Source organism: Pseudophryne corroboree, chromosome 9, assembly GCF_028390025.1.
Source record: "Pseudophryne corroboree isolate aPseCor3 chromosome 9, aPseCor3.hap2, whole genome shotgun sequence".
Lineage (NCBI taxonomy): Eukaryota > Metazoa > Chordata > Amphibia > Anura > Myobatrachidae > Pseudophryne > Pseudophryne corroboree.
Genome location: NC_086452.1, coordinates 201,733,313 through 201,755,847, shown reverse-complemented (window position 1 = coordinate 201,755,847; position 22,535 = coordinate 201,733,313). Strand labels below are relative to the sequence as shown.

General features: G+C 45.1%; 1 protein-coding gene across 1 annotated transcript; it reads left to right on the top strand.

The window, feature by feature from the left end:
• Positions 1 to 378: 378 nt before the first annotated feature.
• LOC134958780 (modulator of apoptosis 1-like) lies at positions 379 to 1,722 on the top strand. Its single transcript, XM_063941510.1, has one exon. The coding sequence runs from the start codon at positions 379 to 381 to the stop codon at positions 1,720 to 1,722; it is 1,344 nt and encodes a 447-aa protein (XP_063797580.1).
• The last annotated feature ends 20,813 nt before the right edge of the window (positions 1,723 to 22,535 follow it).

Below are 22,535 nucleotides of genomic sequence, written 5' to 3'. Positions count from 1 at the left end.
CCTTTATACTTGTGGATGGAATCAGATCGTGGAAAGCTGAAAGAGAAAGACAGGTACAATATGATATGTAAGGAGTAATTAATGTGAAGACACTCACACATACACTGCAGGTGAGAGGCTTACCCAAGCGAGCCTTACACTAACCGGCTTGGGTGGAGGCACATATACTGATTAAACCCTCCCTTAGTGAAATAGGTAGTGAACTTATAGTATAGAAATAAGGGGGGGGGGTTACATTTGGAGGCACCGCGTGAGATCAATTTGTAGGAGACTCAGGGGCAAATGAGCACAGTAGCCAGAATGCCACAATATACCAGGAGTGAAGTGTTTGACTGGTGTATAAGGAAGGGAGTAACTCCTGAAAGGAGTTTTGTATTGATGGGGGATCTCACCGACACCACTGATGGTACAATTATGACAGAGATGTTGTTTCTGTTTGGGGTGAAGCAACCAAGGATTGCTGATAAACAATTCAGGGAAAGTGGAGAGATGTGTGCTGTATTAATAACTACCAGTAGTAATTTAGAGTCTGAATTGCTTCCTAAAGTGGTGGCTGTGAGATCTAACCCAGAACGCCGGTGGATAATTATATGGCCTGAGAGGGATGGAAGTGAAAGGGCGGCTGAACCATTAATTGTGGGTGACATGTCTACTCCGGCCAGTGGAGATCCCTCCGCGACTGTGGGAGAAGGTAGTCAAACACAGGGTGTTGAAGAAAAATTAGGCAACCAGTTAGAGGTCATAGCTGATAAGGTAGTACATCAATTGGAACGGTGGCACTATGAGGGTAGTTACAGGCGATTGAGACTTTTTTCAGGAATAATTCCTGTGCCTACTGGTGAGGAACCTTATGAGGCCTGGAGGGAGGCAGCTATACAGCAGTCTGAGGAGTGGCATTGCCCCGATCATATAAAGAAACAAAGGATAGTAGAGAGTTTACGGGGACCCGCTATGGGAATTATTCAAGCTACTAGAAAAAGTAATCCTGGGGCTGCTGTGGCTGACTACTTTCTGGCCTTAGAATACACATATGGGACATTGGAGGACGTAGGTGATTTGGTTGCAAGATTCCATCATACGTATCAGGAGACAGGAGAAAAGTTATCACAGTATGTGTATAGACTCGATAAACTAATTCATAAAATTATAGATAAAGGAGGGTTAGCTCCCGCGGAAGTGGATAGTAGCCGCTTGAAACAATTGATTAGGGGAGCATTAACAACTGACCCTGTAGCACAGCGGTTGCGTTGTACCACTTTATTATTAGGCAGTCCCACCCTTAATGATCTAATTAAGGAAATTACACAGGAAGAAGCTTTACTCGCTAATAGGGAAAAGACTCATGCCAAATCTGTCAAAATGGTGGTACCTTCCACTGAGGCCCAAGGGTCAAAGGACGACAAGTTGGTTACCCTGGTAATGGAACAAAATAATAAAATAGACCAGCTTATTCTGGCACTCAATAAAAGGGTGGAACCCTCCAGCATTACTTCCAACAATTCCACTAGGGGGTTTAACAGTGGCAGGGGAAATTTTAGGAGAGGTGGAAATTTTATAAACAGAGGCTGTTTCCGATGTGGACAGTTAGGACATAGGGCCATGGAATGTTCTATAGACTGGGGAATGAATGAAGTGGGAGCTAATGTTCAGTCAAATACTTCTCTTCATCAGGGAAACGAAGGAGGGAGATTGGCGGGCCCCTCGCCATCTCCCAGAAATTAGTTATAGATTCAATGGGGAGTACCCAGTGGGGTAGTTCTATTCCGGATGGTATGGTAGGACCTGCTCCACGTGTGGTTGTTAAATTAAATGGACATCCCTGTCCTGTTTTGCTGGACAGTGGGTCCCAGGTGTCCATTATATTTGAGCATTGGTATAGACATTATTTATCCGATGTCCCTATCCTGCCCCTGGAGGGACTGGTAATTTGGGGATTGAGTGAACAGAAATAGCCATATTTAGGTTATGTGGTAATTAACATAGAGTTTCCGGAAGGATTTATGGGTGTGTCAGAGCCATTACCTCTAATTGCTCTGGTATGCCCAGAATCACCAGGTGATAAAACTGCAATGCCAGTGATCATTGGGACTAATGCTCATTTATTTAGGGTCCTCAGTGATTGGTGTTTAAAAATGTGTAGGGAAAAGACTGCTTTTACAATGGCGACTGGCTATGAGGAGTACAGGAGCGGGGAGTCTGAGCACAGAAATTCCTCTCTTGATCAGGGTATGTCCCTGGAAGACTTAAATGCATGTTTCCAGGGGAGTGACATTGGGTTGGTAGAAAAAAATATTTTATGTGAGGAATTGCTGGAACGAAAGCATGTCTTTTCTCTTGGGGAATGGGATTTGGGAAAAGCGAAAGGTGTGGAACATTGTATAAAGCTGACTGATGATACTCCTTTCAGGGAGAGGTCACGCAGACTTGCTCCTGCAGATTTCGATGACGTCAGACAGCATCTTCAGACTCTTTTGGAAACCGAGGTTATTCAACACTCTGAAAGTCCATATGCCTCTCCCATTGTAGTGGCTCGTAAAAAGAATGGCAAAATTAGAATGTGTATTGATTATCGCACCCTTAACCAGCGCACTGTGCCAGATCAGTACACGGTTCCTAGGGTAGAGGAGGCATTGGACTGTTTGCAAGGGAGTCAGTGGTTCACAGTATTGGATCTTCGGAGTGGGTATTACCAAATACCTATGAGTCCTCAGGATAGAGAGAAGACTGCTTTTATTTGCCCTTTGGGTTTCTTCGAATTTTTAAAGATGCCCCAGGGAATCAAGGGTGCCCCGGCAACGTTTCAGAGGACCATGGAGCAGACGGTGGGTGATATGAATTATCGTGAGGTATTAGTTTATCTCGATGATATTATTGTTTTTGGGTCCTCCTTGCAGGAACATAACCACCGTCTGCTCAGGGTACTTGACAGATTATTGAAGAAAGGTTTTAAACTTTCTTTGGACAAATGTAAGTTCTGCCTGCCCTCTGTTACCTATTTGGGACATGTGGTAAGTCGACAGGGCATTTCCACTGATCCAACCAAAGTTGAAGCAGTGAATGAGTGGCCTAGACCCACTAAATTAAAGGAATTAAGATCTTTCCTTGGGTTTTGTGGGTACTATCGCCGCTTTGTGCCCTATTATTCCGTAATATGTCGCCCTCTCACTGATCGGACAAAGGGATATCCGCCAGTTGGAAAAACCACAACCACCTCATCTTATAAAACAAAAAAATATTTCAAACCATATGAAGAGTTCGGGGATAGATGGACCCAGGCGTGTGAAGAGGCCTTCCTCAAGTTAAAATGGAGTCTTACCAATGCTCCTGTACTGGCCTATGTGGATCCCAGTCTGTCATATACATTACATGTGGATGCATCTTTTGATGGTCTGGGTGCTGTGTTGTATCAAACTCATGACGGAAAGTTGCAACCTGTATCTTATATCAGTCGAGGATTGTCCAATAGTGAGAAGAGATATCCTGTACATAAATTAGAATTTCTTGCTCTTAAATGGGCTGTGGCTGATAGATTTCATGAGTACCTGTATGGGGCAATTTTTGAGGTGTTCACTGATAATAACCCTTTGACCTATGTGCTTACCACTGCAAAATTAGATGCCACTGGGCACAGGTGGTTAGCTGCCTTGTCTATTTATGATTTCAAGATCAAATATCGCCCAGGCATCAATAACATAGACGCAGACTCTTTGTCCAGGTTATCCAGAATTGAGAAGGAAATCGATAGATCTGAATGGATTGAAGTTCCTGCAACTACCATTAAGGGACTATGCTTTAGCATCTCATGTGTAGTTGCAGAAAGTAGGGAATGTATTAGTGCCCTTGGAGCTTCTGACAAGGCTTTACCTCTGGCCTATTGCTGGTTAAGCCAATTAGAATTAGGGGGTTTGAAACAACTAAGTCAAGACCAAATCCGCATTGATCAACGGAATGATCCTGATATCTCCCTTGTCATACGCTATCTTGAGTCTGGTTGTGCTGAATATGAAGATGTTAGTTCTCCGACACATGCATCTAAGTTATTGATGCGGCAAATTAAGCAATTGACTCTGAGGAATGGAATAATGTATCGTGAATTAGTTAAATGCAACGGGAAGTTCAAATTACAATTAGTTACTCCCCAGTGTTATAGAGAAACTATTTTGAATGCATTACATGATCAGCATGGCCATCTTGGAGTAGAAAAGACCTCGGGGCTGGTAACTGACAGGTTTTACTGGCCATTAATGGAGCAGGATATTGAGAACTATTGTAAGACCTGTGGTAGTTGTGTTTTGAGGAAAACTCTTCCTACTAAGTCCGCTTCTCTCATTAATCTTCAGAGCAGTGGTCCCATGGATCTGGTATGCATTGATTATTTATCCTTGGAAACTTCACCGGGAAAGGAATGTAACATACTTGTAGTAACGGATCACTTCACCCGTTATGCCCAGGCTTATGTTACTTTTGATCAAAAAGCCATTACAGTAGCCAAAACTCAATGGGAGCGGTTCTTTGTTCATTATGGTTTACCAGCCCGATTGCACTCCGACCAGGGGCGGGATTTCGAGGGAAAAATTATTAAGGAGCTTTGCCTGTGCTGCGGGATTAAGAAATCCCGAACTACTCCTTACCATCCGCAGGGTAATCCTCAGCCAGAACGTTTTAATCGTACCCTGCTTGACATGATGGGCACTTTGGGACCCATGTGCAAAACCAAATGGAATGGAAAGATTTGCCATCTGGTGCATGCCTATAATTGCACTAAGAATGAATCTACTGGGTACTCCCCATATGAGCTGATGTTTGGGCGGGAAGCCCGACTGCCCATAGACGTTTCATTAGGACTTCCCTCCCGGGATGCTGATGGACAAACACATTCCCAGTATATAATTAAATTACGGAAAGAGCTTAGACATGCACATAAGTTAGCTCAGGAAGCTTAAAAAAAAGCAGGGGTCAAGAATAAAATCAGATATGACCTGCGAGTAATAGAAAATGTATTAGAAATAGGGGATAGAGTGCTAGTACAGCAACTGGGATTTCCTAGACGACAAAAATTAGCTTATCGATGGAAACCCGATCCATATGTGGTAATTGAAAAATTACCTAACATACCAGTTTATAAACTAAGGTTAGAGTCGGGGGAGGGAACAGTTCTTACATACCACCGACAGCATCTTTTGCCCATCTCACAAAATCTTCGTCTCCCTGACTATGTTGAAAACGAGCCACCCTCAAGATGTAGTTGGAAAGATAGTACTAGGTTAAGATCTTCTTCAGGACAATGCCAATTTCCAGACATTCCAGCTGGATATAATGGGGATGCTGAGGACAGGGAAACAGGCCCAGGATATTTTTATTATGATAACAGTACTGATAACTCTATTCCCTTGTTATCTGATTGTAACACACCTGGGATGTTTGCTGACAAATCCCTGGAAAGGGATGTTAATATATCCAGTAATACTCATAACGAGGAAGGTGGGTCAGAATCTGAGTGGGGACTTCTATCAGAAGGGGGTATAGTTAATACTGAGGTTAACTCAAGCATGGATTCTGGTAGTGAATCCAGGATATTAGATGCTGGTGAGGATAAATTGCCTAGTTATAGGACATTCAGAGAACGAAGACCTCCATTAATATTAACCTATCCGGAATTAGGTAAACCTACATATTTACCTCAAATAATTCACCCAAGTATAGTACTTACCTGGCCCTACTTTGGGTATTGAAAGAAGGAAGATATTTGGTGATCTGATTACTTGGGAGGTATAAATATACAGATCACCAGGGGGAGAGTGTAACCTGATTAATATTTATTATCGATATTTTAGCAATAAATTAATATATTTACTAATAATATAATAAATGTTTGATGAATATATATATATATATATATATAAATGAATTGTGAGGGGATAAGTATCTGTACTTTATTTGTTAGTTGTACATATGTAATCAAATTGATAAGGTGTGTGGGTTTGGCATTGTGGTTTGTCATGAGGTGGTGATTGAGGGATAGTATAGACTTAGTGGATCAGCGATAGCCTGCAGGGTAGCATAGGATCAGCGGATGGGGTCATTAGATGGTCCGCGCGCCGCTGGAGTAATAACCTGCAGGGCGGGAAAAAGTAGGTCCACGAGCAAGGGGTACCAAGCTGACCGCGAGCCTGGGGAAAGATAACTGATTGGCAGCGGCTATGGGACAGCGCGCGGCTCCGGCGGGAAGGGAACCGCACGAGCCGGAGGTCTGGGGAGGATAAATAGAGCTCCCCGCCGGCGGTGAGGCAGTCTGCTGTTCCCCCGGGTAGTGTGTGCACTTGATCTCCAGCGCATCGCTAAATGAGCTGTGGCAGCGCTGAGGGGATCATATAGCATACCGGCACCGGGCATACCTGCTGATAGATGCTGGAGCATAGGGAGGCGAGCCGCTGATGAATGGGCGGAGGTCGGTCTGCCGCGATAGGAGTGAAGCTGAGCGGAGAGGAAGCAGCCGGAAGCTGGTGAGCGGTTCCCTAGCAACCGAGGGGAAGCCGTATCTATGCCGCATCCAGTTGGCTGAAGCGGGGGCATTGCAAAGTAAAAGCACCTCCTGTAGCCGCACCTCATAGCCTGTCAGCGCCTGTCAGAAAGCTGGGGGAGGAGTTGGTGACTCACCGTACAGCTGCAGCAGCATCTTCAAACGGAGTAAGTGACAATATCCCGCTCCCACACTGCACCCGGCACTATAGAGTGGAGTACACAATCAAATACGTACTTAGTGAGGGATAGCAGCAAATGGGAAAGACATGGGGCAATAAGCCCATAATAAGTCTAGGTGCCCTAATTCATTCATTATATGGCACCCTAATATTGGAAGCTAACTCCAAGTGGCTGGAATAGCTGAAGAAATAATTAGAACATAATTATATCACACATGTCATAACTAAACAACTGGTAAAAACGGTAGCCTCTATGATTAAGTAATTAACTATAACTGTAAATATGCATAGAGACTGAGCAATAATAAGAAGAGATGGTTGCTAAGCCTAGCCTCAGTTAAAGCAGATTTGTATGACAACATATATGATTGCTTAACGGACAATGAGCTTAGAACTGAAGAAGCATTTATTTAACTTTTACCTATTCTAGCAACCATCCATATACTGTAAGATTATAACGGTACTTGAAAGGTCTATTGGCTCAAGCTTAAATATACCAGTAGATCTCATTCAATATAGACAGGAAAGCAGAAGACACATTGTTATTCATAAACATTTATATTTGTGTCTACATCCTGCTCAAGTGGATACAGTTATCAAATATAATCCTCAGACAACCTGACTTTCTAGGATACAAGAAAAAGGTAACATCAACTTGCTACAATATTAACCTACTACATAAAGGAAAAAGTTGCCATAATTGTTAAGGAGAAATAATATTTCTGCAGTTCAAGGAGAAACATAAGAAGTCCACAGCTGGAGTTATGATGAATTTAAGCTAATTTCATCTAGTCATTAATTCCCGGATAACTTTGTTTGGTATATGTATTGACAGGATTACCACAGGTCCATTTATAGGATCACTATCAACAAATAACACTAAAGACCTAGGCCCTCATTCCGAGTTGATCGGTCGCAAGGCGAATTTAGCAGAGTTACACACGCTAAGCCGCCGCCTACTGGGAGTGAATCTTAGCTTCTTAAAATTGCGGCCGATGTATTCGCAATATTGCGATTACTAACTACTTAGCAGTTTCAGAGTAGCTTCAGACTTACTCTGCCTGTGCGATCAGTTCAGTGCTTGTCGTTCCTGGTTGACGTCACAAACACACCCAGCGTTCGCCCAGGCACTCCCACCGTTTCTCCGGCCACTCCTGCGTTTTTTCCGGAAACGGTAGCGTTTTCAGCCACACGCCCCTGAAACGCTGTGTTTCCGCCCAGTAACACCCATTTCCTGTCAATCACATTACGTTCGCCGGAGCGATGAAAAAGCCGTGAGTAAAATTACTTTCTACATAGCAAAGTTACTTGGCGCAGTCGCAGTGCGAACATTGCGCATGCGTACTAAGCGGATTTTCATTGCGATGCGATGAAAAATACCGAGCGAACAACTCGGAATGAGGGCCCTAATACCTACTGTTATTATATATAAAAGGAGGACATTTCTGGGAGATATCTCTAGTTAATGAGTATTAATATATTTGATATAACTTATTTAATGTATATTAATTATTTTTTATCAATGCCCTAATTGTGCACAGAAGGGTTAACAGAGTACCCGGGTAACTCATTACCAACTAAGGATAGGAGAGTTTTTTGTATTGCATGCGAACGAATATGTATAGGAGTAGATAATATTGCTGACAGTATTAATTTATTTATGTCAAACTAAATGTATTGATGTATAAGTTTCAATAGTTGTTGTGTCATTAAATTGCATTACTTACCTTTATACTTGTGGATGGAATCAGATCGTGGAAAGCTGAAAGAGAAAGACAGGTACAATATGATATGTAAGGAGTAATTAATGTGAAGACACTCACACATACACTGCGGGTGAGAGGCTTACCCAAGCGAGCCTTACACTAACCGGCTTGGGTGGAGGCACATATACTGATTAAACCCTCCCTTAGTGAAATAGGTAGTGAACTTATAGTATAGAAATAAGGGGGGGGGGGTTACACTTGGATTGCTAAAGCTATTGCCAGGTGGTCAATCACTCTGCAGGAGGAATCAACTATGCTGGACAAAGGTGACGTTGATTTATTTTTACGTAATATTCAGGATTCTGCAGGGTTCCTGGTGGATTCCATGAAGGACCTTGGTTCCATGGCTGCGGGGATCTCCTCCATGTCAGTTTCGGCTCGCAGAGGTCTCTGGCTGCGCAACTGGTCTGCAGACGCGGAATCCAGGAAGTGTGTGGAGGGCCTACCATACAAAGGTCAGGCTCTCTTTGGGGAGGCGCTGGATGCATGGATTGCCACGGCTACGGCGGGTAAGTCTCCTTTTCTCCCCTCAGCTGCACCAGCTACAAAGTAGCCTTTTTCCTCTACCTCGTCACAGTCCTTTCGGCCCGCGAGGCATAGAAAGAATAAGCCTTCAAAAACAGGTTCCCAGACCCAGAAGCCCACTTCTGATACCCCTAAGTCCTCCGCATGACGGTGGACAGTTAGGCCTGGAGGAAGGTTAGGTGGGGGCAAGACTACGGCAGTTCAGCCACGTCTGGGTGTCATCGGGTCTGGATCCCTGGGTTCTAGATATAGTGTCCAGAGGGTACAGATTGGAGTTTCAAGATCCCCCGCCTCACCGTTTCTTCAAGTCAGGCTTGCCAGCCCTGCTGGCAGACAGGACAATTCTTCTGGAGGCCATCAGAAAATTGGTGGTGTCAGAGGTCATTGTTCCGGTTCCACTTCAGCAGTGGAACAAGGGTTATTATTTGAACCTTTTTGTGGTGCCGAAACCGGATGGTTCGGTACGGCCTATTCTAAACTTAAAATCTTTGAACCCTTATCTCAGGAAGTTCAAATTCAAGATGTAATCTCTGAGAGCTGTCATCTCAGGACTGTCAGAGGGGGAGTTCCTGGTGTCCCTGGACATCAAGGATGCTTACCTCCACGTTCCCATTTGGGCACAGCATCAGGCATATCTCAGGTTTGCGCTGATGGAAGATCACTATCAGTTCCAGGCGCTGCCGTTTGGCCTCTCCACAGCACCAAGGATCTTCACCAAGGTGATGGCGGAGATGATGGTTCTCCTCCGCAAACAGGGGGTGAACATAATTCCATATTTGGACGATCTCCTGATCAAGGCGTCGTCCAGGGAGAGGTTGTTGCGTTCCATCGCACTCACGACACGGCTGCTCAGGAGGCACGGTTGGATCCTGAACCTTCCAAAGTCTCATCTGGAGCCAACAAGGTGGCTGTCTTTTCTGGAAATGATCCTCGACACGTAAGTGCAGAGGGTGTTTCTCCCGGTGAGAAAGCTTTGGTGATTCAAACAATGGTCCGGGAGGTCTTAAAGCCTGACGGGTATCGGTTCATCAATGCATACGCCTCCTGGGGAAGATGGTTGTTGCCTACGAGGCTCTGCAGTATGGCAGGATTCATGCTCGACCCTTTCAGCTGGACCTATTGGACCAGTGGCCGGGCTCTCACCTACACATACACAAGAGGATACGCCTGTCTCCGAAAGCCAGGATTTCACTCCTCTGGTGGCTGCAACTTCCACACCTTCTGGAAGGGAGAAGGTTCGGAATTCAACACTGGATCCTTCTAACCACAGATGCAAGTCTAAGAGGTTGGGGAGCAGTCGCTCTGGGGGAACCTTTCAGGGACGATGGTCGGATCAAGGGTCACTTCTCCCAATAAACATCCTGGAACTCAGGGCCATTTACAACGCCCTTCTGCAAGCAGCACATTTTCTACAGGAACGGGCTGTTCAGGTGCAGTCGGACAACGTGACCACAGTGGCCTACATAAACCGACAAGGCGGAACGAAGAGCAGGGCTGCCATGTCAGAGGTGTCAAAAATCCTTATCTGGGCAGAAAGGCACGTGGTGGCGATGTCGGTAATCTTCATTCCGGGTGTAGACAACTGGGAAGCAGACTTCCTCAGCAGACACGATCTCCATCCAGGAGAGTGGGGCCTCCATCCGGAGGTGTTTGAGGAGGTAACTGGTTGGTGGGGGGTCCCCACATAGACATGATGGCCTCACGCCTCAACAAGAAGCTATGGAGGTACTGTTCCAGGTCAAGTGACCCACAGGCAGTGGCGGTGGACACACTGGTAACACCGTGGGTGTTCAAGTCAGTGTATGTGTTCCCTCCACTCCACTCTGATACCAAAGGTTCTTCAGCTCATGAGAAGAACAAAGGTCCTGGCAATCCTCATTGCTCCGGACTGACCAAGGAGGGCTTGGTACGCGGATCTGCTGGATCTTCTGCAGGAAGATCCGTGGCCTTTACCTCTTCGGGAGGATATGCTTCTGCAGGGGCCGTTCGCTTATCAAGACTTACCGAGGCTACATTTGACAGCATGGCTGTTGAACGCCAGATCTTAGCTCGGAAAGGTATTCTGAGTGAGGTCATTCCTACCCCGATACAGGCCAGGAAGAGGGTAACGTTTAAACATTACCATCGCATTTGGAAGAAATATGTTTCTTGGTGTGAGGCCAAGAAGTTTCCGGTGGTGGAGTTTCAACTTGGATGTTTTCTCCTTTTCCTGCAAGCAGGGGTGGATATGGTACTGAGACTGGGCTCCATCAAGGTCCAGATCTCTGCTTTGTCCATCTTCTTCCAAAAGCAATTGGCTGTTCTTCCTGAGGTTCAGACCTTTATGAAAGGGGTTCTGCACATCCAGCCTCCCTTTGTGGTGCCAACAGCTCCATGGGATCTTGATGTGGTGTTGCAGTTCCTGCAATCTGCTTGGTTTGAGCCTCTACCAGAGGCTGATCTCAAGTTTCTCACATGGAAGGCGGTCACCTTGTTGGCCTTAGCTTCTGCATGACATGTGTCGGAATTGGGGGCTTTATCTTGTAAAAGCCCCTATCTGATCTTCCATGAAGACAGGGCAGAACTTAGGATTCATCCACAGTTCCTACCTAAGGTTGTGTCGGCTTTCCACGTCAACCAACCTATTGTGGTGTCAGTGGCTACTGACTCCTCAATTACTTCAAAGGCCTTGGATGTAGTGAGGACTTTGAAGAATTACGTGAAGAGGACGGCTCATCATAGGAAAAGTGATTCTCTGTCCTCTATGATCCAAAGAAAATTGGATGTCCTGCTTCTAAGCAGTCGATTTCCCACTGGATCAGGTTCACTATCCTGCATGCTTATTCCACGGCAGGATTGCCGTGTCTGAGATCTGTAAAGGCAGAGTGGGCTCTTCCTGGGCGGCTGCCCAGGGTGTCTCGGCGGTATAGCTCTGCCGAGCAGCTACTTGGTATGGATCGAACACGTTTGCCAAGTTTTACAAGTTCGATACTTTGGCCTCTGATGACCTCAAGTTTGGTCAAGCAGTGTTGCAGGAGCCTCCGGCTCTCCCTCCCGTACTGGGAGCTTTGGTACATCCCCATGGTACTAATGTGGACCCCAGCATCCTCTAGGACATAAGAGAAAATAAGATTTTGGTTACCTACCGGTAAATCCTTTTCTCGTAGTCCTTAGAGGATGCTGGGTGCCTGCCCAGTGCTTCGTTTTCCTGCATTGGTTTTATGATTCAGTGTTACCTGGTTCATAGGTAAGTACTGCGTTGTTTACTGTTTCAGCTGTTGCTGAGTTGTTCCAGCATGTTTGCTGGATTCGCTTGCTTGTGTGAGCTGGTATGTATCTCGCCACTATCTGTGTAATTCCTTCTCTCGAAGTATGTCGTCTCCTCGGGCACAGTTTCTAGAATGAGTCTGGTAGGAGGGGCATAGAGGGAGGAGCCAGCCCACACTATTAAACTCTTAAAGTGCCAATGGCTCCTGGTGGACACATCTATACCCCATGGTACTGATGTGGACCCCAGCATCCTCTACGGACTACGAGAATAGGATTTACCGGTAGGTAACCAAAATCCTATTTTTTTATTATAAAGCAAATTTATGTGGGTTGAGTGGGTAATATGGCTGTAAGCAATCAGGATCTAGCAGTTAATTGAGGATCTGCTACCAAATTCCTTCTTGATACCAATTTAACAAAACAGAATTTCCTTGGCTGTACTGGGATATTTAAAAAGTCATCATCCAAAAGTCAGCAAGTTTTGTATTCCAAATAAGGGTGCCACAATATGTATAATTAATACAAAAAATAGTTGTGTATATTGATTAAAAACATATATATTATTTATAGAGATGTGCGGGTTCTATTTTACTCGGATTTACTCGGGGCTCGAAACGGCATCTTATTGGATCATGGATGTCACACGTTTTGGATAGCCAATAAGCAAAACCCGAAATACCCGAGTAAATCCGAGTAAAACCGAACCCGCTCATCTCTAATTATTTACATGGTAGTACATACCTTGCATAAAGCTGGCTGAGGCAACCTGAGGCACTCCACCCATTATTGCCTAACAACTACCAGCAGGAGAGCCACAAGCTCCTTTCCCAGGTCAAATCTGCCTTTCAGGAACTGATCCTACATTGAGGTTAAAAATAACTTTCAACAGATTATCAAAAAAATATAAAGATTATATAATGTATATATATTAGATTAAATATAAAGATTATATAATGTATATATATTTTTCATTGTTTGTACTGTGGTCAAAATAGCCTGGAAATGTCTGGAAATTAATGTTATAGTGGTTAATAATACTGTAGGATCAAATAGAAGGCCCAAATCATGTGATTTTAGCTTTTATTGTAATTTTTGTAAGAGAAAAATACAAAACCAAAAACAGCAAAAATGGTCTGGTGCACATCTTTATCAATAACTAGATCAGGGGCCCAAGGGGAAGAAAGGATTGATTAGTAATTTAATTTAATTTGTTTGACTCTAAAAATGTAAATTAATCATTGGGGGCGTTGGTGACGGTCTTTATTGCATAAACAAAAAAATGTATTGGTTATTGCAGTAATCTGACTATTACTAATTTGCAACACATTTTTAATGACCAAAATAAAAATAATACAGTTTTAATAGACAAGGATTCCTGACAAGGCTTACAAAGCCATGAAAATTTATAGCTGCACAACAGAGCTGCAAATATTCCACAATTCACCAACAAACAGCCCATAATTAAAAGTAAAGATGGAATTGTTCTTTGGCCCTCCCACCCTTCTGTTGTACTGTATATATCACAAATCCTGAGAAGAGTCCAAGGGCAGTATTCAATTGTTTAAAAAGTCAGTTGGGTGTCTGTTTTTTCCTATCTAATAGACAGGAAAAAACAGACACCCAATCAACTTTTCAAACAACTGAATATCCCCTCAAGTGTTGTAAGCTATTTTGCAATAATTTCCCTGAGTTTTTCTAAGAGGTTGTCAGTGGTACACCTCTTAGTGAAACCGGTGATACACAGAGCAGCCTGCCTCTGAATGAGCTGGCACTTGTTAGAATCTGCTGCTGTTGGGCTGCTGAAGGCAATACACCTACCAAGTGCGCTGTCACAGTCATGTATAATTAGTTTGCCCTGTTCCATTTTGTCACGTTTGAATAGAGAAAGGAGGATCACAAATTATATGTGATCTAAGGTGTGGTAATTACCTGCAGGAATAATCACCAATAATGTTTTCAAGTGACTGTATATATATATTTTTGTATTCTTTTCAACCGAGATGTGACAACATGGCTGACATGCAATGTCCTGCATTTAACCCCCATAGGTCCAGGCCAAGAGAGATCTGCAGACCGTAAAGTTTGAGATGACATTCCTACATCAAAAGCAGAGATTTGCAAGCTCTGGACATTGAGGGCTGATAAGGCCATTTGTTGTTGTGTCAACAAAGGGGCTGTAAACAGAGCAGGAATCCTGTTTCCTGGCAAATGTCATAAACCTTGCTTTCTTTGAAAGAGATTCCTGCAGTACACCCATTACCTCCCCCCTTGGCTGTTGCCAAGCACCAAGTATGTAAAACCTGGTGTAGGTGTTTTGTCCAGCAGGAAAGTGGTTAAAAATCCCAAGGGAGGGGGCCTGATGAAGTGGAGACTATATCTGTCCCACTCATGAAAATAGGAGTTGTGATCTCTTGGGGACAGCTAATATGCTGGAGGTGACCTGAGTTATTCTGTGAAGCCCCCACAACAGAAATACTTAAAACTTGTTTGCGTAAGTGTATAGGGTTTCTGTAAGTTTTTATTTCCTTTTCATTTATTGAGATTGCTGTATTCTGTGTGTGTTTTTAAAATATTCTTAATAATCTTTGTAACCTTTTTGTAACCAAAGCTCTGAAGTATTCTTGAAATTAAAATCCTAATTTTAGTTCTCATTCTGTTGTTCTTATGAACTCCAACGCCTGTGTGGCTCACGCCTATCTATTTTTCTAAGTATTGCAGTGTGTGTGTGACAGTAAAGATAAAGACGCCTGTAACGTCCGTAATAAGTTGAAAAGTCTTTGCTGGTGGCAGCTGAAAGTATTTAAATAATCCCGTGTGTCAAAAGTGACCCCGTACGTTGCATGTGGCAGTTCTCAAATTGGCATATTTGTGGAATTGGCCGGCAGCGTCGTCACACACTTGTCCACATATCTGTGGTTAAGTGGACAGTGAGCACAATGGCATTTCTCAGGACACTAACAACACTTTTTTTTATGTCCTTGTACAGAATGGGAATTGCTTTTCTAGTGAAATGGAATCTAGATAAGATTTGGTTGCGGGAACACAGAACCTCAATTAACTGTCTAAAACCTACTGCATTAATGGCAGATACTGGACAAATATGTAATACCAGCATAGCTGTTATGGCGTCAGTAATCCACTGTGTAACTGGGTGACTGCTGTCATACTTGCTTCCCCTTGAAATGGATTGTTTAACAGTCAATTGTTTTGTTAAACTACTGCAAGTAGTCTTCCAGGACCCCTTCTGGGACGAACTCACAGCAGCAGCAGCAACAACAGGCTAGCACTCAAGGACCCTTTTGAGGAATCCCTGATAGGAGAGGAGTCAGTCATCCTTATGAACTTGGATGCAGGACTACTTCTGGTCATGATTCAGGATGTTGATGATGAAGGTGTTGGTGGGGGAGATTGCAGGCACTTGTATCTAACAGAGAGAAGGGAGGTCAGTGACGCTGGACTAATACTGTACGCTTTTAGACAAAGTTTCTGATTTTTACAAAAATTTTGGATGAATGCGCTGCAAGTGACGAAACAGGGAGGAGGTTCCTAGATGGTTAAGGCCCCTACCTTTACTTACTCTTGCTTTACAAATTATACAGATGGCTTGACGCTTGTTGTCCGTATTTGGGTAGAAATTATTTCACACATAAGAGGTGTAATTTTTTGTCTTTTGCTCCAGCATGACAATGGGCTTTTTCATATCGTGGGCAACAGCTGTTTCCACTGGTGCCTGATTTACATAAACAACATCCTCGGCATGAACATCCTCAACATCGTAAGTGTTACAGTGTCAAAATACATGTATGATACATGGCGGTCTCACTGGCAGTGTCACAGAAACATAATAGTATAGCACACAGTGCACCCCTAGATTGGCAGAATACCCCTGGATGAACACAGCAGTCTCTTGTCTGACACAGCACCCCTTTATGTACAACAAAGCACGCCTGGGGACAGAGAACCTACAGTGTAACAATACATGTATAATACACTGTGTTCTGACTGGCAGTGTCACAGAAAAATAATAGTATACTACACAGGGGTATAGCAAAAAACATATATATATATATATATATATATAAACAATAAAGTGACCAGTGCCTATAAAGTGCTTAGGGTGAAGTTCGTGCTACAATAGTGAATAGATGGACATAAAAAAACAAGCTTACTGTATCTTTTAAAACTCCATCTTCGGACATTCTTTGGGCCCAATATCATTTGATATATCAGATAGCAGGATAAAAAACAAAACAATTCATAGATCATTGTGCATATTTCTTATAAAACCGGTACCTTGCTTATATATTTGTTTTGGTGTTATAATTAGGAGATACTATCCTCAATTTCACATTTACACCAAGAAGCACAGATACTTTTTAGGTTTTAAGGTTAAAAATGTATTTTAATGCACACATAAGGCAAAAAAATAGTTAAGATCAGCAGGCAAATGGTGTCACACATCGCAGGCAGCGGCGGCCGCGCTTGTCCCTGCGGGTGACTTGGACTGCCCGGCGCCTCTCTCCCCCCGGCGGTCTCCGGGTCCCGGCGGCGGGTCGGTGCGTTCCTCCGGCGGCTTCCCGGAGCGAGGGCGCCGCCATCGTGAGTGTGGTCAGGGAGGCAGTGCAGGACTGACGTCACCTGCCTGCTCTGCCAATCAAGCAAGGGCGGGGAATTCAAAGCCAGACGCCGGGCAGAGATCCGGTGCCTGAGTATCATCGATTCTGCCTCAGAAGCTGTGATTTCCAGATCTCCCACGTTCCTGCGGTCTACGTGTCTGCATCTCCGTGCCTCCAAGCACTTCCGTGCCTCCAAGCATCTCCGTGCCTCCAAGCATCTCCGTGCCTCCAAGCACTTCCGTGCCTCCAAGCATCTCCGTGCCTCCAAGCATCTCCGTGCCTCCAAGCACTTCCGTGCCTCCAAGCATCTCCGTGCCTCCAAGCATCTCCGTGCCTCCAAGCATCTTCGTGTCTCCAAGCATCTCAGTGCCTCCAAGCACTTCCGTGCTCCCAAGCATCTCTGTGCCTCCAGCACCTCAGTGCCTCCAGTACCTCAGTGCCTCCAGCACCACAGGGCCTCAGCACTCAGCATCACTGTGCCTCCGGCACCTCAGTGCCTCCAGTACCTCAGTGCCTCCAGCACCACAGTGCCTCAGCACTCAGCATCACTGTGCCTCCGGCACCTCCGTGCCTCAATACCTGTGCCTCCAGCACCTCAGTGCCTCAGCACTCAGCATCACTGTGCCTCCGGCACCTCAGTGCCTCCAGTACCTCAGTGCCTCCAGCACCACAGTGCCTCAGCACTCAGCATCACTGTGCCTCCGGCACCTCCGTGCCTCAATACCTGTGCCTCCAGCACCTTAGTGCCTCAGCACTCAGCATCTCTGTGCCACCGACACCTCCGTGCCTCAATACCGGTGTCTCCAGCACCTCAGTATCTCCAGTACCTCTGTGCCTCAGCATTCAGTATCTTTACAAGTCTTGTCTTTCAGGAAACCTTCAAGTATTCTTCCGTGCTTCCTGCCTGCCGTTTTAATCCTGCTTGAGGAAGACCTACATCCGGCCATCTCTACTGCGACCCAGTAGCGGTTCCTCTTCCTGGTCATCGGAAGAAGCCCCGAGTCCACAACATTCCCAAATCAGGTCAGTGATAGTATACTCAGGCCACATGGACCCGGGGAATCGGAACACGGACTCAAGTGCCATCCAGAACCTGGCTTCCCGAGTACAAAGTCAGGAAGCGGCACAAGGTCAGGTAATGCAGTACCTTGAGCAGTTGTCTGGGCGTCTGGATCAGATTCAGGCGTCTCTAGCCTCTGTAATTCCGGCACCTGTTCCAGTAGTTGCACCAGTTGCCGTTGCCAGCAATGTCCAACCATCGGCCGGTACTACCCCGTGCCTTCAGCTGCCTACTCCGTCCCGCTATGATGGGAATCCTAAAAATTGTCGGGGTTTCTGAAACCAATGAGAGGTACATTTCGAGCTACTTGCACACAACTTTCCTACAGATCGGTCCAAGGTAGCATATATTATTTCTCTGCTGGAAGGGTCTGCCTTGGATTGGGTGTCTCCATTATGGGAACGATCTGATCCCATGGTTTCCAACTATACCAACTTCATCACGTCCTTTCGAAGAATCTTCGACGAACCCGGCAGGATGACCACTGCTTCTTCCGACTTGCTCCGTGTTCATCAGGGCTCCCGTTCCGTGGGTCAGTACGTGGTTCATTTCCAGACCATTGCCTCTGAATTACGCTGGAATAATGATGCCCTGAGAGCTGCCTTCTGGAACGGTCTCTCCAACCGGCTGAAAGATGAGCTGGTTACAAGGGATCTGCCGGATCCATTGGAAGAGTTGATTTCCCTTTGCGTCAAGGTGGATCTTTGGATGCAGGAGCGTGGAAGAGAACGTAGCCGTTCAGATCGTTCCAGGTTCCGGAATCCTACTCCTAGACCGGTGGCTTTGCCTAGCTCGGACGAGCCCATGCAAATTAACCGATCCCGACTGTCTCCGGAAGAACGACAGCGTCGTCGTGAGGGTAAACTGTGCCTATACTGTGGAGCCGCAGATCATTTTCTTAAGTTTTGTAAATCCCGTCCGGGAAACGGGCAGGCCTAGCTTGTTCCGGAGGAGTCAAGCTGGGGGTTATGACTAAAGCTTCTCCAACTTCGGACTGTTTGCTTCCCGTAACTCTGGTCACCGATTCAGCCTCCAAGTCTTGTGAAGCCCTATTGGATTCCGGGGCTGCGGGAAACTTCGTTTCTTCCTCCTGTGCCCAAAGCATGGGTTTAAAGTTACGGCCTATCGAGCGGCCAATTTCGTTGACGGCTATCAACAGGACTAGAATTTCCAAGGGTCTCATAATGTGGCGCACGGGGCCAGTTAAGCTGCAGGTCGGGGCTCTACATCAGGAAGGTCTGGAACTCTTGGTGATCCCAGAAATGCACCATGATCTGGTCCTTGGAATGCCTTGGCTAAAAATTCATAATCCCCACATTGACTGGAAGTCTTCACAAATTCTGTCCTGGAGTTCCTTTTGTCACGCTAATTGTCTCACTCCTGTTTGTCCGCTCCGTGTCTCCTCCAAGACGGATGAAGAGCATATTCCGGAGGCGTATCAAGGGTACAAGGATGTATTTTCGGAACAAGCAGCTGATCTGTTACCACCTCATTGGCCTTGGGACTGCCCTATTGACCTTGTCCTAGGGAAGACGCCACCTCGTGGTCGCACATATCCCCTGTCACTTCCCGAGACTCAAGCTATGTCGGAATATATTAACTCCAATCTGCTTAAGGGATTTATTCGCCCCTCTTCCTCCCCTGCTGGAGCGGGCTTCTTTTTCGTGAAGAAGAAGGACGGGGGGTTGAGACCATGCATTGACTACCGCGGCTTAAACGATATTACTATCAAGAATAAATACCCCTTGCCACTAATCACAGAGTTATTTGATAGGGTTCGTGGTGCCCGCGTTTTCTCCAAACTCGACTTGAGGGGAGCTTGTAATCTTATCCGCATCCGAGAAGGGGATGAATGGAAGACTGCCTTCAATACCCGAGATGGGCATTACGAATACTTGGTGATGCCGTTCGGTCTCAGTAATGCTCCTGCTGTTTTCCAGGGATTCGTAAACGAAAACTTTCATGACGTGTTATATCAGAGTGTTGTGGTATATTTGGACGACATACTGATCTTTTCCAAGAATCTTGTTGAACACAGGACTCAAGTCAAAGAAGTGCTCCACCGTTTACGAGAGAATCATCTCTATGCTAAGCTTTCCAAATGTACCTTTGAAGTAACATCAATTCCGTTCCTCGGTTATATCATCTCGGGGACGGAGCTTCGCATGGATCCGGAAAAGCTTTCTGCCATTCGTGACTGGACTCAGCCTCTTTCTTTGAAGGCAATACAAAGGTTCCTGGGCTCTGCGAATTACTACAGGAAATTCATTAGAGGTTTCTCCACCATTGTTGCGCCCATTACTGCCCTGACAAGAAAGGGTTCTAATCCAAGTTTGTGGCCTCCCGAAGCCATTGAGGCATTTTCCCACTTAAACAGAAATGGGTTCTCTGCGCACTGAGGTGTTAATCTGAGGCGGGCTGTGCTGCTGGTAATGAGGGGTGTCCCACCCCCCCTTAAATGGTAAGTATACAGATGTGGATAAAACCACAGGGAACCAGCGCTCAAACCCTATTTGTAGTGGTGAGTGATACGGTTATAAAGTGAAGCTAAAATCAATAATGAAAAAGCAGGTAATATACTTAAGGTTGTTTATTCTAAGATGCTGAGATACTTTCTTTCCCAACAGGTATAAATTCGGTTTAAAAGTCAATCAGTGATTGGGGCACGCTCCTGGTTTGAGCTTAAATTCTGAAGTGCAAGGTTCAATTGAAAGAACAAATGCTGTAATCTTTGTAAAGTCGAAAAAAAGAAAAAGAAAAATGCCACAAAAAAATATTAATGATAATATGTACTAAAGTCCAAACGGTTTACAAGTCTATACAGACAACGGCGTCCCGCTAATCTGTGCTCTGAAGTGAAGGATTCTCTTGTGAAGTGATGAACAGTTGACAGCGGTAGTGTATGCTTTGGTTAGAGTGGAGAATAAGGACCCTGGACTGGCGCTATTCCTCCTGCAGCACGTCCCACAGTAGAGCGCCCGAATCAGGCCCGCTCTGTGGGGCCGCTGACCTGGGGTGTGCGCCTGTCACAGAGGCGAAGTGGACCCGGCCGGGGCTCTCCGAGCGGCTGGCCGCGCCTCTCCTCCTCCTACAGGGACTTACCTTCTCCCTTCCCCTCCGCCTTCCACTCTCCTCTGTCTCGGGCTTCTTCCGTCGCCTGGCAACCGGTTGCTTCCGGAACTCCGGATCACGTGACCGGATGGTTTGCGGAAAGGATTAGCAGTACTGTCCTTCTTTGTAGTGAATATTCGTCCTCAGTCCAATGTAGTATAGATGGGTAGCTCCAACGCGTTTCGACCTGTTAGGGTCTTCCTCTGGGAGTCATTTGTGTGTTTAGGTTGCAGGAATTTAAGGTGTCCTGATAGGGTGGGATCAATTCCCATTGGTCCTCTGATCTGGCTTTGTGATTGGCTCACAGCTTGTCAATCGAAGTTTATGGGAGGATGTGACATCATCACAGTGCTTTAGAGTGTGCCCAGTATTATCTGGCTTTGTGATTGGCTCACAGCTTGTCAATCGAAGTTTATGGGAGGATGTGACATCATCACAGTGCTTTAGAGTGTGCCCAGTATTATCTGGCTTTGTGATTGGCTCACAGCTTGTCAATCAAAGTTTATGGGAGGATGTGACATCATCACAGTGCTTTAGAGTGTGCCCAGTATCGTCTGGCTTTGTGATTGGCTCACAGCTTGTCAATCAAAGTTTATGGGAGGATGTGACATCATCACAGTGCTTTAGAGTGTGCCCAGTATTGAAAAAAGGAAAATAATGGAAAAATATATCCGTAGTGAAAAGGATACATATAAAGTTACAATATAGCAGTTATATGAATCAATCTTGCAGAATGGTGTTAATACTCAAAATAATGAACCTTGGGATATTTTGAGGCTATGTTCAAAAGCATGAGAATAATGATTAACCCTCTACAGCATTAACCAATGCCTGTCACTACTTTGATGTGAGAATGTCATAGAATAGTGAATGTAGCTGCTGTTGAATTGACTTGAAATGGGATATGTCTTCATTTGCATATGACAGACCTAATTTCGTTGTCAATGTTGAGCCCTTTGGGGGCCAGTGTCCCTAAATTAATCATCATGCACAGTTCTTCCTTATTGATTCTGGAGATGTAATCACCTCCTCTCCAGTTCTTTTTGACCTCTTTTACACCAGTGAACTTAAGTAGAGCAGGGTTTGAGTTGTGAAACTCTTTGAAATGTTGGGATAATGGGTGGTCTTCTGTGCCTTTCCTAATGTTGCGTACGTGTTCCCCAATTCTGACTTTCAGTGGTCGTATTGTTCTTCCTACGTATTGTTTAACACATGGGCATTGGAGGATGTATATAATGCCCTTGCTGTGGCATGTCAACCTATTCCTTATCTTATACTCATGTGTATTCGCCTCAGATATTATGCTGTATGTTGGTGTAGTACTCCTGGAATTGGTTACCTTACAACCTACACATGTCCCGCAATGGAAAAACCCTCCTTTGCTATGTGAGCCATCAATGGTAGTCTGTGTGGTGTTTGTCGGAGGTATGCAGCTATGTATAAGTTTTTGTTTAATGTCTGGAGCTTTTTTGTATACTACCTTAGGATTCTGTGGTAGTATCTCTGC

What these genes read in the sequence shown, in the direction of transcription:
- LOC134958780 (XM_063941510.1), top strand. Translation starts at nt 379, where the DNA reads ATGGGGGATCTCACCGACACCACTGATGGTACAATTATGACAGAGATG.